Consider the following 15,038-nt stretch of genomic DNA (forward strand, 5'->3'; position numbering starts at 1 on the left):
TTAGCAATTTTACATTTTTGTCTCGGCTATTAAAAGTTGATGGCTTAACCCCATTAGAGGAAACGTCCAGTACCTAGTATGTTTCCACACTTGTTAATTGTGTTGTTGATGTTCTTAGATCTTTTTATTCCTTCTCTTCCAGTTGATGCTTTGGATCCAGAGAAGTTAATACAATGTCCATATGATAAATCTCATCAAATCAGGGCCTGTCGGTTTCCCTATCATCTTATAAAGTGCAGGAAGGTAGGACAGGATGTTAAGGTCTCTAATGCACTTGGGAAATCATATTTTTGTACATGCTAATGCATGGTGAGCTCAGTATGCTGTGTTGCCTTTTGCTAGAAGGATGCATTCACTTGCTATTAGGCTGGAAGAAGCCGTCTTTATATCTCTGTCATCCATTTACCACTTAATATGAACTGGATGCTTTTATTTAGTAATGCACTTCAGATCAGTGCATTTACCCCGAAGAAAGGTGATACAGGTTCTTCAGAATACCTAGGTCAGTGACGGGATCCTATTCTCTTCCAACTGTTCACTCATGGGACAGGGTATTTACTTCCCACTTCAGGCCATGGAGCAAATGCAGCCAGCGTTGTATGGATGCCTTCTGGCTGACCAAAGCCGAAATGATCTGATGTTGCAGCTAATTCTTGACTTTGCAATTAGAGCAGTGCAGCTGCTAAGACATCTATTTTTATATTGCTAATAACTCTATTCAGTGTACGTCTGTCTGAAACTTTCTCTCTTCTCAATCTTCTATCCTGGGCTAGAATGCTATATATTTACCAGGAGAAGCTGCTCCTTTCTTTTGTCCTCTCAGGCAGTATCCTCCAGTGCTAGTGTATATTAGTTGTACTGGTATAACTGCATCCACATGTTAAGATGATGTACCGGTATAACTGTATTGGTTAGGAATCACACCCCTAGCCAACATAGCTATAGTAATATAAAAGCCATGCAGAGCAGGCCTGAGCAGTGTGTGTTCTTCTTCTCTGTCGTCTTGCTCTTTTCTAAGGGTAAAGTTTCTTCTTTCAGGGGGGATAGTAGTGCTCTTCTTTACCTCTACTGGCAAAGTGCTCCCAATATAGATGTGGCCTCAGCTGGAACATCGAGTAACTTCCCTCCTGTTTCAGGAGGGTTACATTAACGGCAAAGACTTAAGCTCTAGCGCAGGCAGGAACTTGTTCTCTAGTCTGTCGCTCACTTAATTTAAACATAAAGTGGCTGAATTATTTAGGGTTTCAAGGCACTTACTCCCCGTGTAGCTTTTTAGGGCAATTTCATCTGTGCATCGAACCATGCCAGTGATGACACTGCAACAGTTTCACTGTGTTTGTTCTGGGGCTGATCTTCAATCAGATAAATTCAGGGTGTTGTTTAAATGTAAAAATGAACAAACATAGCCTGTATCTTAAAGGATGCATATGCTTTGCTGTTTCTACACTGCATTTGTGCTCAGGACCTGAGCTGAGTTTTGGCTTTCCTTGTTTACATTTTTTCAACCTATTTCAGGATGCAGATTGCACAAACCCTTCACTAGTGACTAGAAAACACAAGGGTTAGGATGAATTCAGTGAGATAGCACGTACTTTTTCTGTTTCTCTAGAACCACCCTGATATTGCAAAGCAGCTAGCCACATGCCCCTTTAATGCCCGCCATCTGGTTCCCAGAGATGAGATCAGCCATCATATATCAAGCTGTGATGACAAAAGCTGCATTGAGCAAGACATTGGTGGGAAAATATTAGATTCCTTTGGCTCTGTAAAGTCACTTCTGGAACTCTTGGGCTAACAGTGTTCTAACTTAATTTTGGCTGTTATAGATTGTTTTGATACTCTATTATTCCATAAGCAACCCTTTACCTGTAGTGCTATGTGATACAGAAACAGCAGGAGCCCTTGGAGACTTGAGTTTCATTCATTCTGTGTCCATGCAAATTCTCCTAAGCATCTGAGAGGCAACTGGCTTGCATTACTTGTGTTATCTGCCAGAGATTTTAGCATTAAAATGGGAACTGTACATTGTGCCATAAACTGTGTGTGTTGAAATGAGATCTAGTTAGTAATCTGGACCGCTTAGAGCGGAAAGATAGTGGCCATGAGAGAGGTGGGTCTCCAATGCAGATCTGACCTGATAGTGACCAAAAATCTGTATAGCCTGTCTAGTGGCATGTGTGAAATAAATTGGTCTCAGTCCAGTTCTTAATGGACAAGTGTCTAGATCATAACAATCCTCACTTCTGTTACATCCTACTTGACTATCTTAGCAGAAAAGCCATGACTGGGCCAGGGAGGCTGAATAACTTTCCCAGTTGAAGGTGGGTTCCTCCAGTTCAGAGTGGGGCAAGTTGGGGAGGGAATTATGGGGAAGCTTTCCTACCACTGCCCATGCTGTCGGCTCTGACGAGGAGTTGACTATCCAGGTCTGTCACCCCAGCACCTAAATCACTTGGTTATGTGGGTCGTGTTCCAATTTCTCTCCCCACTGATGTCTATGTGGCTATCACAAAACTGGAAAACGTACCTGTTCTCTGGCAAAAGTAGAGTTGTACTGAAGCTAGCAATGATGTGCATGTTAATGTAGATGGGGCTTAGAGCATGATAGTAGTGAAAAAACCCTGAGCAGATTTTTGTGACATGACAATAGAAACACACCTGAACCCTCTCCCAATGCGTATGTTGAAGCAGCTGCACCATTGCTGAAAAATGTATGCAGAATTGTTTAGCTTTAGAAAAGGCTTAAAACAGGGATTGGCAAATGGGGGACTGCAACCACCCTGCCAGATCATTTGATTTGGCCTGCCAAACATTCTGTGTTGTAGCAAACCTTTCAGAGTTAGGCAATATAGAGCCTCTTAAGGTATGGGCCACCAAAGGGTTCTCGTGGATTTTCTGTCCCTTTGCTACCTTCAAGGTGCCCATCCCTGGCCTAAAGAGTTTTGCTCCTAAGACTAGGGGAGTACTGATCAGCTTCCAGTGTGTGCTGCTCCTCTCCAAAGCCTAGAGCTATTCTGCAGCTAGGTCAAAACATGATTAATGTCCCTAAAATAGGATTGTATTTTATCCAAAAAGATTTTCTCACTAAGAATCTTCTTTGCTTTAAGTGAGTCAGTCGAATAACTGCTACAGAGAGAAAATGAACACTGTCAGCATGTGGCAGCCGCCCCCATGTGACGAAGACTGGGATAAAGGTGAGGAAGCAGGTTGACATAGGGTGGCTGTCAGCCCCTGCTATTCCCTTCTTCTTGCCCCCAAAGAAGTGACATGGACTAAGAGAGAGGTCCCAGAGATCCTTCTGCACAGATCATGTGTTGGGACACCCAATTATACTGTCCCTGAACAAATTAAGTTCTCCTGCTTCACAGGCTCTACCACATGCCTGCTATTCTCTACAAAACATCTGTTGTTTTCCATGTAGTCTGTCGCACCATCTGTGCTTTGATGAAAGTGGAAATTGATGATAACCTTTACACTTTATATTTCTCAATGAAATGTTTGCTTTGCTGTCACTTACGCCAAGCCTTGGCTCAATTCTCATTCCGTTTTGTAAACCTAGCAGCGTCTCTGCCATATTTCTCATTTTATGTTGCTATGACGCTTGCAGAAGTTACTCAGTACTGAGCCACAGTGATGTCTGTTTCCTTTGGCAGAGATCCAGGAGCAATCAAATTCTACGTTCGTTTGGGGCACGTTCAATAGTGGCATAAACAACAGGTAACCAAAGGTGTATTTCTTGTGACCGTGCTTTCCATAGAAGATGTGCTTTCAAACTACTTTTAATTCATGCTGCTGTGTTGATGGGCAGATGCAATTTACTTTATGAATCCTATTTTTGGGGTGATGGTGGGGGAGTTCCCACCGGCATGAATCAACATTCCTATGCCTCTGGGTCAGTGTTTCCTGTCTCCTTTTAGTTGCAGATCCATATGAGAGTACAAGAACATACTATTGCTACCAGATAATGGTTACTCCTCTAGTTCTACTGTAGTACTATTAGTGCTGATGGTCCTGGATTCAATCCCCACTGGTTATATATCTGTTGGGGGGTTAAACACTAAACTGTTATGCTGGGCTTGATAGAAATGCGGACTGATGTCAGCCCTTAGGCAATTTAGGCTTAAACTTCTGACCGCTAATCTAATTTCTCATGAGCTGCTGCAAGTAACTTTTAACAGCCAGGAGATTTTGCAGGCAGTTAGAGCCCTGAGTCAGAAATAATTATTTTATTTGTGAAGTGTAATCACAATGCAACTTTGGAAAATGAAGCATACTGTGTCTGGTCATTAGCTCTGTCTCACCCCTGAACAACCAGATCATTGTACTATGCCTTACCTGTCTAATCAGAGGTCATCACGGTATGGCCTTCTACAGCCCGTAACAGTGACATAGAATCATAGGACTGAAAGGGACCTCGAGAGGTCATCTAGTCCAGTCCCCTGCACCGACGGTAGGACTAAGTATTATCTAGACAAGTGCTTTTCAAACTGTGGGTCATGACCCAGAACTGGGTCACGGAATGGAAGGCACTGGGTTGCGGCGGCTTTGGTCAGCTCTACTGACCGGGCCATTAAAAGTCCCGTCGGGGGTGCTGAGCAGCTAAAGCAGGCTAGTCCCTACCTGTTCCGACACTGCGCTGTGCCCTTGAAGCGGCCAGCAGCAGGTCCGGCTCCTAGGTTGGGGGTGGGGGAGAGCCATGGGGCTCCATGCGCTGCCCCTGCCCTGAGCACCGGCTCTGCATTCCCATTGGCCAATGGGAGCTGGTGGGCGGGGGGGGGGCAGTGCCTGTGGGCGAGAGCCGCGCGGAGCTGCTTGCACGCCTCTGCCTAGGAGCCGGACCTGCTGCTGGCCGCTTCCCTTTTTCTTGTAACAACCTTTTTATCTACTTGAAAACTGTTATGTCCCTTCTCAGGGTATGTCTACACTACGAAATTAGGTCAAATTTATAGAAGTTGATTTTTTTAGGAAGCGATTTTATACACTCAATTGTGTGTGTCCCCACTAAGCGCATTAAGTCGGTGGAGTATGTCCACAGTACCGTGGCTAGCGTGGACTTTCGGAGTGTTGCACTGTGGGTAGCTATCCCACAGTTCCTGCAGTCTCTGCCGCCCATTGGAATTCTGGGGCAAAAACATTGTCGCGGGTGGTTTTGGGTACATGTCGTCAGCTGCCCCTCCCTCCATGAAAGCAATGGCAGACAATCGTTTCGCGCCTTTTTTCTGCGCAGCCGCCATACCACGGCAAGCGTGCAGCCCGCTCAGCTCAGCTCACCGACACCGCCGCTGTTGTGTACTGGGTGCTGCTGGCAGCAGACGGTGCAGTAGGACTGCTAACCGTCGTCATCCACCGCTTCCGCTGCATCTCTGCTCTGCTGCTATTGTGTCAATAGCGAATTTCTCCATGTTGTCTGTCATGGGCTCCGGGTACGCTTCCGCTGCAACTCTGCTCTCCTGCTCTCATGAATCCACCTCACAGGTCCTCTCGTTGTTCTCTATAAATATCTATTCTCGTGGCATCCATCGTCAGCCACCGCTTCCGTTGCAACTCTGCTCTCCTGCAGACGCCATACCACGGCAAGCCCGGAGCCCGCTCAGATCACCGCGGCAGTTATGAGCATTGTAAACACCTCACGCATTATCCTGCAGTACGTGCAGAACCAGAACCTGCAAAAGCAGGCGAGGAGGCGGTGACGAGAGTGATGAGGACATGGACACAGACTTCTCTCCAAGTACGGATCCCGGCAATTTGGACATCCTGGTGGCAATGGGGCAGGCTCATGCCATGGAATACCAATTCTGGGCCCGGCAAACAAGCACAGACTGGTGGGACCGCATAGTGTTGCAGGTCTGGGATGATTCCCAGTGGCTGTGAAACTTTTGCATGCGTAAGGGCATTTTCATGGAACTTTGTGATTTGCTTTCCCCTGCCCTCAAGCGCAAGAATACCAAGATGAGAGCAGCCCTCACAGTTCAGAAGCAAGTGGCGATAGCCCTGTGGAAGCTTGCAACGCCAGACAGCTACCGGTCAGTCGGGAATCAATTTGGAGTGGGCAAATCTACTGTGGGGGCTGTTGTGATCCAAGTAGCCAACGCAATCACTGAGCTGCTGCTATCAAGGGTAGTGACTCTGGGAAATGTGCAGGTCATAGTGGATGGCTTTGCTGCAATGGGATTACCTAACTGTGGTGGGGCGATGGAAGGAACGCATATCCCTAGCTTGGGACCGGACCACCTTGGCAGCCAGTACCTAAACCGCAAGGGGTACTTTCCAATGGTGCTGCAAGCACTGATGGATCACAAGGGACGTTTCACCAACATCAACGTGGGATGGCCGGGAAAGGTACATGACGCTCGCATCTTCAGGAACTCTGGTCTATTTGAACAGCTGCAGGAAGGGACTTACTTCCCAGACCAGAAAATAACCATTGGGGATGTTGAAATGCCTATAGTTATCCTTGGGAACCCAGGCTACCCCTTAATGCCATGGCTTATGAAGCCATACACCGGCACCCTGGACAGTAGTAAGGAGCAGTTCAACTATAGGGTGAGCAAGTGCAGAATGGTGGTAGAATGTGCATTTGGATGTTTAAAAGCTCGGTTAGACCTCAGCGAAACCAGTATTCCCATTGTTGCTGCTGCTTGCTGTGTGCTCCACAGTATCTGTGAAAGTAAGGGGGAGACATTTATGCCGGAGTGGGAGGTTGAGGCAAATCGCCTGGCCGCTGATTACACGCAGCCAGACACCAGGGCGGTTAGAAGAGCATAGCAGGGTGCGCTGCGCATCACAGAAGCTTTGAAAACCAGCTTCGTGACTGGCCAGAGTAGGGTGTGAGAGTTCTGATTGTTTCTCTTTGATAAAACCCGCCCCCTTGGTTCACTCTACTTCCCTGTAAGCCAGCCGACGTCCCCCCTTCGATCACTGCTTGCAGAGGCAATAAAGTCATTGTTGTTTCAAAACCATGCATTCTTTATTAATTTGTCACACAAATAGGGGGATAACTGCTAAAGTAGCCCGGGAGGGGTAGGGGAGGAGGGAAGGACAAGCCACACTGTATTTCAAAACTTATTGAATGCCAGCTTTCTGTTGCTTGGGCAGTCCTCTGGGGTGGAGTGGTTGGATGGCCGGAGGGGCGCCCCCCCCCCCCCCGTTCTTAGGCGTGTGGGTGAGGAGGCCATGGAACTTGGGGAGGAGGGCAGTTGGTTACATAAGGGCTGCAGTGGCAGTCTGCGCTCCTGCTGCCTTTCCTGCAGCTCAACCGTACGCCGGAGCATATCAGTTCGATCCTCCAGTAGCCTCAGCATTGCGTTCTGCCTCCTCTCATCACGCTGCCGCCACCTCTCCTCTTGCTCCCGCCACCTTTCTTCTTGCTCTGCCATTGTTTGCCTGCACGCATTCTGCTGAGCTCTTTCAGTGTGGGAGGACTGCATGAGCTCAGAGAACATTTTCATCGTGAGTGCGTTTTTTTTCGCCTTCTTATCTGCGCCAGCCTCTGGGACGGAGATGATAGGGGGAGCGTTGAAACATTTGCAGCTGCGGGAGGAAAAAAAGGGAGAGTAGTAGGTATTTGAAAAGACACATTTTAGAGAACAATGGGTAGACTCTTTCACGGTGAACCAAGCTGTTAACATTATATAGCACATGTGCTTTCGGTACAAGGTCGCATTTTGCCTCTTCTATTGAGGGCCTGCCGGTTTGGTGTGAGAGATCACACACGCAGGGCCGGGCAACGGAATTCGGCTTGCAGGCAGCCATGGGAAGCCACAGGCTTTTGGCTTCTTCAACCTTCATAACGTGTGGGAATGGTTTCAAACAGCAGCACCCTCATTTCCCATACCAAGCACCTGTTGAGTTGGCCATTTAAAATGGGTTGGCCATTTAAAAGGAGGGGCTGTGGTTTTCGGGTTAATGTGCAGCACAAACCCAACTAACACCCCCATGCATGCAGCTCATCATAGAAGCGGCATGTCTGGGGGTCAGACCCGGAGCTGCCATTTGCCTCTTTGGTTTTTTGGTAGGGGGGAGGGATAGCTCAGTGGTTTGAGCATTGTCCTGCTAAACCCAGGGTTGTGAGTTCAATCCTTGAGGGAGCCACTTAAGTATCTGGGGCAAAATCAGTACTTGGTCCTGCTAGTGAAAGCGGGGGGCTGGACTCAATGACCTTTCAAGGTCCCTTCCAGTTCTAGGAGATAGGATATCTCCATTAATTTTATTTTTTTAATTTTCACGTGGCACTGCTGCTGGTCCCTGTTATAGCCTCTGTCCATCATGGCCTTAGAGATTTTTTTCAAATATTTTGGCATTTAGTCTTTTGGAACGGAGTTCTGATAGCATGGATTCATGTCCCCATACAGCAATCAGATCCAGTACCTCCCGTTCGGTCCATGCTGGAGCTCTTCTGCGATTCTGGGACTGCATGGTCACCTCTGCTGATGAGCTCGCCACGCTGGCCAAACAGGAAATGAAATTCAAAAGTTCCCGGGGCTTTTCCTGTGTACCTGGCTAGTGCATCTGAGTTGAAAGCATTGTCCAGAGCAGTCACATTGGCGCACTCTGGGATAGCTCCCGGAGGCCAATAAAGTCGATTTGCGTCCACACTACCCCAAATTCAACCCAGCAAGGTCGATTTCAGTGCTAATCCCCTCGTCGGGGAGGAGTACAGAAATCTACTTTAAGAGCCCTTTAAGTTGACAAAAATGGCTTCGTCGTGTGGACGGGCGCAGGGTTAAATCGATCTAACGCTGCTAAATTTGACCTAAACTCGTAGTGTAGACCAGGACTCCGTCTTCTCTTCTCCAAACTAAACAAGCCCAATTTTTTCAATCTTAGTCATAGAATATCAGGGTTGGAAGAGACCTCAGGAGATCATCTAGTCCAACCCCCTGCTCAAAGCAGGACCAATCCCCAACTAAATCATCCCAGCCAGGGCTTTGTCAAGCCTTCCCTCATAGGTCATGTTTTCTAGACCTTTAATCATTTTTAAAAAGCAACAGAGGGTCCTGTGGCACCTTTAAGACTAACAGAAGTATTGGGAGCATAAGCTTTCGTGGGTAAGAACCTCACTTCTTCAGATGTAAGAAGTGAGGTTCTTACCCACGAAAGCTTATGCTCCCAATACTTCTGTTAGTCTTAAAGGTGCCACAGGACCCTCTGTTGCTTTTTACAGATTCAGACTAACACGGCTACCCCTCTGATACTTAATCATTTTTGTTGCTCTTCTCTGGACTTTCTTCAATTTGTCCACATCTTACCTGAAATGTGGCACCCAGAATTGGACATTTAATCAGCATGGAGTGGAGCAGAAGAATTACTTCTCGCATCTTGCTTACAACACTCCTGCTAATGCATTTCAGAATGATGTTGACTCATATTTAGCTTGCGATCCACTATGACCCCCAGATCCCTTTCTTCAGTACTTCATCATCCTGGGCAGTCATTTCCCATTTTGTATGTGTGCAACTGATAGTGGAGTACTCTGAATTTGTCCTTATTGAATTTCATCCTGTGATGGGTTCCCCCGGGGGTGCCACCTGGAACTGGGGTTCCACTGAGCCCTCTGACTCACCAGCCTGGGCTCCCTCTTAGCACTGTGCTGCTGTGACCGGCTATAGACCACTCCTGGTCCTACACTCCCACCAGCATTCACACAGGCAGGGACACACCCAGCTGCAGTTGCATGCAGGCTTTGGACAGCCACTTCATGAACCAACAATAGAGAGGCTACAGCCAAAATAACCCCCAGCCTGGGACCCCAGAGCTGTACCGTCCTGCCCTGATCAAAACACCAACCAGTATGAATTTATTACCCAGTTCGCCACTCCCTCAATGTGGAGAGGACAATGCATACTTGTGTTAACCAGGCTGAGATTTTTCCTAACTACAAAAGATAGATTTGATTATAAGTGATAAAAAACAGACCAAAGTGGATTACCTAGTAAATAAACAGAACCGCAAACTAAGCCTAAAATTCTAGAAAGATTGGATATGAATTAGCAGCTTCTCACCCTGGCTGGCGATATAAGCAGGCTTGCAGATTCTTAAGGGACAAGCTGCATTTGTTTTGCTTGGGATCTCGTACCCCGTTCCAAGACTTTTTCTTTCGGAGCTTCTGTCTGTTGTTGAGTTGTGGGGGAGTGAAGAACAACCGATGTCACTCCCTGCCTTATATAGCTTTTTAATATGGTGGGAACTCTGTTTCAAACTTGGTTTCCAAACCAGTTTGTGGAAAAATTCAGGTACCCAGAATGGAGTCCAGAGACATGTGATCTGGTCACATGCCCTTGCAGAGTCCTAGCAGCCATAACTTACAGGCTGGCCTTCCACAGGAAGGCTAACCTATTCCACAGCCCATTGTCTCTGTTGATGAGCCATTAGCACTCTTTGGCTTCTTCATTGTTGTATCTGAAAGGCTGGCTGTGGGTGTCTTCCAGAGTAAGCCCATTTGAAATATAACTTCAGATCCAAATATGATACATGCATGCAAATCATAATTTTTCCAATGACACCTTACATGACCCATCTTGTACAAAATGCTTCATAATTATGCCATGATCATATCCTAATAATATTACAATTCATAGATTCTGGGACTGGAAGGGACCTCGAGAGGTCATCGAGTCCAGTCCCCTGCCCTCATGGCAGGACCAAATACTGTCTAGACCATCCCTGATAGACATTTATCTAACCTACTCTTAAATCTCTCCAGAGATGGAGATTCCACAACCTCCCTAGGCAATTTATTCCAGTGTTTAACCACCCTGACAGTTAGGAACTTTTTCCTAATGTCCAACCTAAACCTCCCTTGCTGCAGTTTAAGCCCATTGCTTCTTGTTCTATCCTTAGAGGCTAAGGTGAACAAGTTTTCTCCCTCCTCCTTATGACACCCTTTTAGATACCTGAAAACTGCTACCATGTCCCCTCTCAGTCTTCTCTTTTCCAAACTAAACAAACCCAATTCTTTCAGCCTTCCTTCATAGGTCATGTTCTCAAGACTTTTAATCATTCTGGTTGCTCTACTCTGGACCCTCTTCAATTTCTCCACATCTTTCTTGAAATGCGGTGCCCAGAAATGGCATCATATACTATGAGGAATATGGAGTGTAGTGTCGCACGTCCTATTTACTTCAGACCATTTCTCCAGTTTGTCCAGATAGTTTTGAATTTTAATCCTATCCTCCAAAGCACTTGCAACTCCTCGCAGCTTGGTATCCTCTGCAAACTTTATAAATGTGCTCTCTATGCCATTATCTAAATCACTGATGAAGATATTGAACAGAACCGGACCCAAAACTGATCCCTGTGGGACCCCACTCAATATGCCCTTCCAGCTTGACTGTGAACCACCTACTCTCTGTAAACGATTTTCCAACCAGTTATCCACCCACCTTATAGGAGCTCCATCTAGGTTGTATTTCCCTAGTTTGTTTACGAGGAGGTCATGCGAGTCAGTATCAAAAGCCTTATTAAACTTAAGATACACCACATCTACCCCTCCCCCTCCCCCATCCACAAGGCTTGTTACCCTGTCAAAGAAAGCTATTAGGTTGGTTTGACACAATTTTGTTCTTGGCAAATCCATGCTGACTGTTACTTATCGCCTTATTCTTCTCTAGGATTCTGCAATTTGAGTGCTTAATTATTTTCTCTATCTTCCCGGGAACTGATGTTAAGCTGACTGGTCTGTAATTCCCCAGGTTGTCCTTATTCCCTTTTTTTTTATAGATTGGCACTATATTTGCCCCTTTTCCAGTCCTCTGGAATCTTTCCTGTCTTCCATGACTTTTCAAAGATAATCGCTTATGGCTCATATATCTCCTCAGTCAGCACCTTGAGTATTTTAGGATGTATTTCATCAGGCCCTGCCCACTTGAAGACCTCTAACTTGTCTAAGTAATTTTTAAAATTTTCTTTCCCTATTCTAGCCTCTGATCCTACCTCATTTTCACTGGCATTCACTGTTAGACGTCTGCATGTATAGAGACGACTAGGGCATGTGTGCTGAGATGCCATTTACAGTTGAGGGCAATATTTATAATCAAGCTTTAACTCTGATTTTTCTTGCTGTCTTTGTGTTATTTCTTTCTTGTTTGGATGACTGATTAACTGGGGATTTTAGTCAAAAAGTAGATGGCATCAACATGTTCTACACTTTTTCTCTAGCCTTTGCGAGGAGAAGTAACTGTTCTGATTGCATGTTTAAATTAACATACTCTGTCTTCTTCAATGTTAGAAAAATACTCAAATATTTATAGTAAAAGATACTTTGCTAAAGAAGTACACATGTGTAGGATAATTCTTATTTGATCTCTTTCAGCCCTGGGTCCAGCGTAGTGATGGAACCAAAGAATAACCTAATGCCAGGCATGAGAGCACCCAAGTCCTTGCCATATAGCCTATCCTGGAAAAGCAGTAAGTGCAAAGGCAGGTGGTCTCCCCATGCTGTAAGCTGGGACCTACATGTTAGCTCAAAGTGGAACGGGACAACTTTCCTCTGTATTTTTATTCCACGTGTCAGCATTCTCCTACATAAACTGAAATGCTTTTATTCCCACCATCAGCAAGTGGAGATGGAGAGCTCTGTAACCCAGTCCTCCCTAGAAGCAGCTGCATTTCTGTGGTGGGTGGAGTGTCTTCTGTGACCAGGTTTTATTTCGCTGTAGGTGGCATTGTGGCAAAGGTGGTCTGGCTCCATGTATTGCCCCCATTACTATAGCATCTGACATCTAAATGTCAGATTATTATTCACCGCTATTGGTTGAACAAAAGTCGAGGCTTACAAACAGGTCTGAGTTTGGCACAGTGGAGCTCAACACAGTTGTAGCTCTTCAGGTATAGCTGCTACTGGAGTCAGTGGAAGCTGTACACAGGTGTAGCAGCTGTAGCATTTGGTTTGGTTTTGCAAAACCTGATTGAAATCTCATAGCTAGGGTGTGTCTATCCACGGAAACCTAACAGTATTACTTCCAAGGGGATGTAACCTAAACTGAAAAGGCCATTGTTATTTGGAATGTAGGAAGCCACCCGCATAGTGGTGTAGTAATGTGTACTCCTGAGGGAATTCTGTGCTAAAAAATTAAACATTCTGCATACAATATTTTAAAATTCTGCATATTTTATTTGGTGTGATTATATTGTTATTTTGACAGTTTGAATTTTACCTGTCAGCCAGCAAAAAAAATTCCCCCAGGAGTAGAGAGTCAAAGAAACTCCTATGACAGCCCAGTTCCTGTTTCTTTGTTATGCTTTTGTTGGGCACCTGTCTGACTGTGTCACACATGTCAGCTGGGCACATCTTGGGAGAGATCTCTGCCCCTCCAGTCTTAGACACCCACACCCCCAGAGTCCAGCTGTGGGGCACCCCCCTAGCCCAGACACCTGCACCCCCTACCACCAAGAGCCCAAGGATCCAGAGGGAGAAACAGCCTGATGCTGGGTCCCAGGCTTGTACAGAGTTTCCTGCACGCCATTTCCTTCCTTCAGGACATGCTGGGAACTGCACCTGTGCGGAACAGTCCAGTTCTCCCTCCCCCTCCCCCTCCCCCTGGCAGTGTCATGTATTTGCAAGCTGGAGAGTCAGGCTCTGGTACTGACAGCCAGCAGCTCTGCAGCACCAATTCTGCTGTGAGAGGGAGGAAATGAAATTCTGCGCAAATTCTGCGTTGTGTTGTGGCACAAAATTCCCCCTGAAGTAAATGTTGGAAAATTTCCCCTATATAAACGCCTGGGTCTGTGCACAACCGTGTCTATGGATGAGTCTATTGTCATTGTTCGGGAGTGTGGGCTCAAGACTTGGCATTCTTCTCAGTCATCTGAGTCCATCCCTGATGTGCTGAAATGGCTGTTATCCCTTCCAGAGTCTGATCCTGGGCTTCAGCTCCATGCCTTACTCTGAATGCCCTATCTCAGCCCTTTGCTGCATGGCTGTCCTGCTTTCCTGTCAGCTACATGTCGTGCCAGTGGAGGGGATGGGGGTCTCTGAAACCGATGTTAGGCTGTGGGGACTGGAAAAGGCTCAGAAAAGAGAAGCAAAAATGATCAAGGGTCTGGAATGGCTTCCATACAAGGAGAGACTAAAAAGATGACTAAGGAGGATACGATAGAGGCCTATAAAATCATGACTGTTGTAGAAAAAGTGAATAGAGAAGCATTATTTACTGCTTCACACAATACAAAAACCAGGGGGTGACCTGATAAAACTAATAGGCAGCAGGTTTAATACAAACAAAAGGAAGTACTTTTTCACACAGTGCACAACTAACCTGTGGTACTCATTGACATGGGATGTTGTGGTGACCAAAAGTGTAACTGGGTTTAAGCAAGAATTGGATAAGTTCCTGGAGGATAGATCCATCAACAGCTATTAGCCAAGATGATCAGGGATGTTACCCCCATGCTTTAGGTGACTCTAAACCTGTGACTGCCAGAAGCTGGGAGTGGAAGAGAGGGGTGGATCACTCCATAATTGCTCTGTTCTGTTTACTCCCCTTGAAGCTCTGGTCAGGGCCACCATTGGAGACAGGATACTGGGCAAGATGGAACGTGATCTGACCTAATATGGGAGCTCTTATGTTCTTATGTTAATCAAAATAGTCAAAAACAAAACACTTTCACTTGAACCAAATTGGGGGAGGGGGGGCTAGCTGATAAACTTGGTGGGTTTTTTGTTTTTGTGTGGTGGCTTTTACTTTTTGTCCTGCTTTCGGACAGGAAACTCGCATTTCCTTGGTTTTCCTCTCTCAGCTGTGATGAGAACCTGGCCCCACAGCTGTAATGAGAACTCTGGAGATCAGTGTGTGTACTGAGCCCTGTAGGGCTGATGGCATCAGCTCTGCGTGAGCCCTGTTTATAGCAGTGGAACCATATTGGCCCCATTGTGTAATGTCAGGGTGATAGTGGAGAGTTCTCTGGTCTTCCCAACTAGGGTTGTAGGAGCCAACACTTCTCAGCTTGTCAAGGTGTTTGGCTTTTAAAGGCTTCTCCATTTTGTGCATGGCAGGAACTTGAGGGTGGATGAGCTTGTGCTCTGGGGAACAAAGGCTGTC

At 46.2% G+C, this 15,038-nt stretch overlaps 1 protein-coding gene across 1 annotated transcript in view; it reads left to right on the forward strand.

Annotated features, from left to right (window-relative positions):
• The window catches only part of LOC135891999 (uncharacterized), a 112,449-nt gene that overhangs the window by 5,396 nt on the left and 92,015 nt on the right, over positions 1-15,038 (forward strand). Inside the window, exons 4-8 of the mRNA XM_065419676.1 lie at positions 143-243; positions 1,610-1,736; positions 3,108-3,194; positions 3,654-3,717; positions 12,311-12,405. Of these exons, the coding sequence (XP_065275748.1) occupies positions 143-243; positions 1,610-1,736; positions 3,108-3,194; positions 3,654-3,717; positions 12,311-12,405 (474 nt within the window). The remainder of the gene's footprint in view (positions 1-142; positions 244-1,609; positions 1,737-3,107; positions 3,195-3,653; positions 3,718-12,310; positions 12,406-15,038) is intronic.

The sequence above is a fragment of the Emys orbicularis genome, chromosome 19 (genome assembly GCF_028017835.1).
Source record: "Emys orbicularis isolate rEmyOrb1 chromosome 19, rEmyOrb1.hap1, whole genome shotgun sequence".
Classification (NCBI taxonomy): Eukaryota; Metazoa; Chordata; order Testudines; family Emydidae; genus Emys; species Emys orbicularis.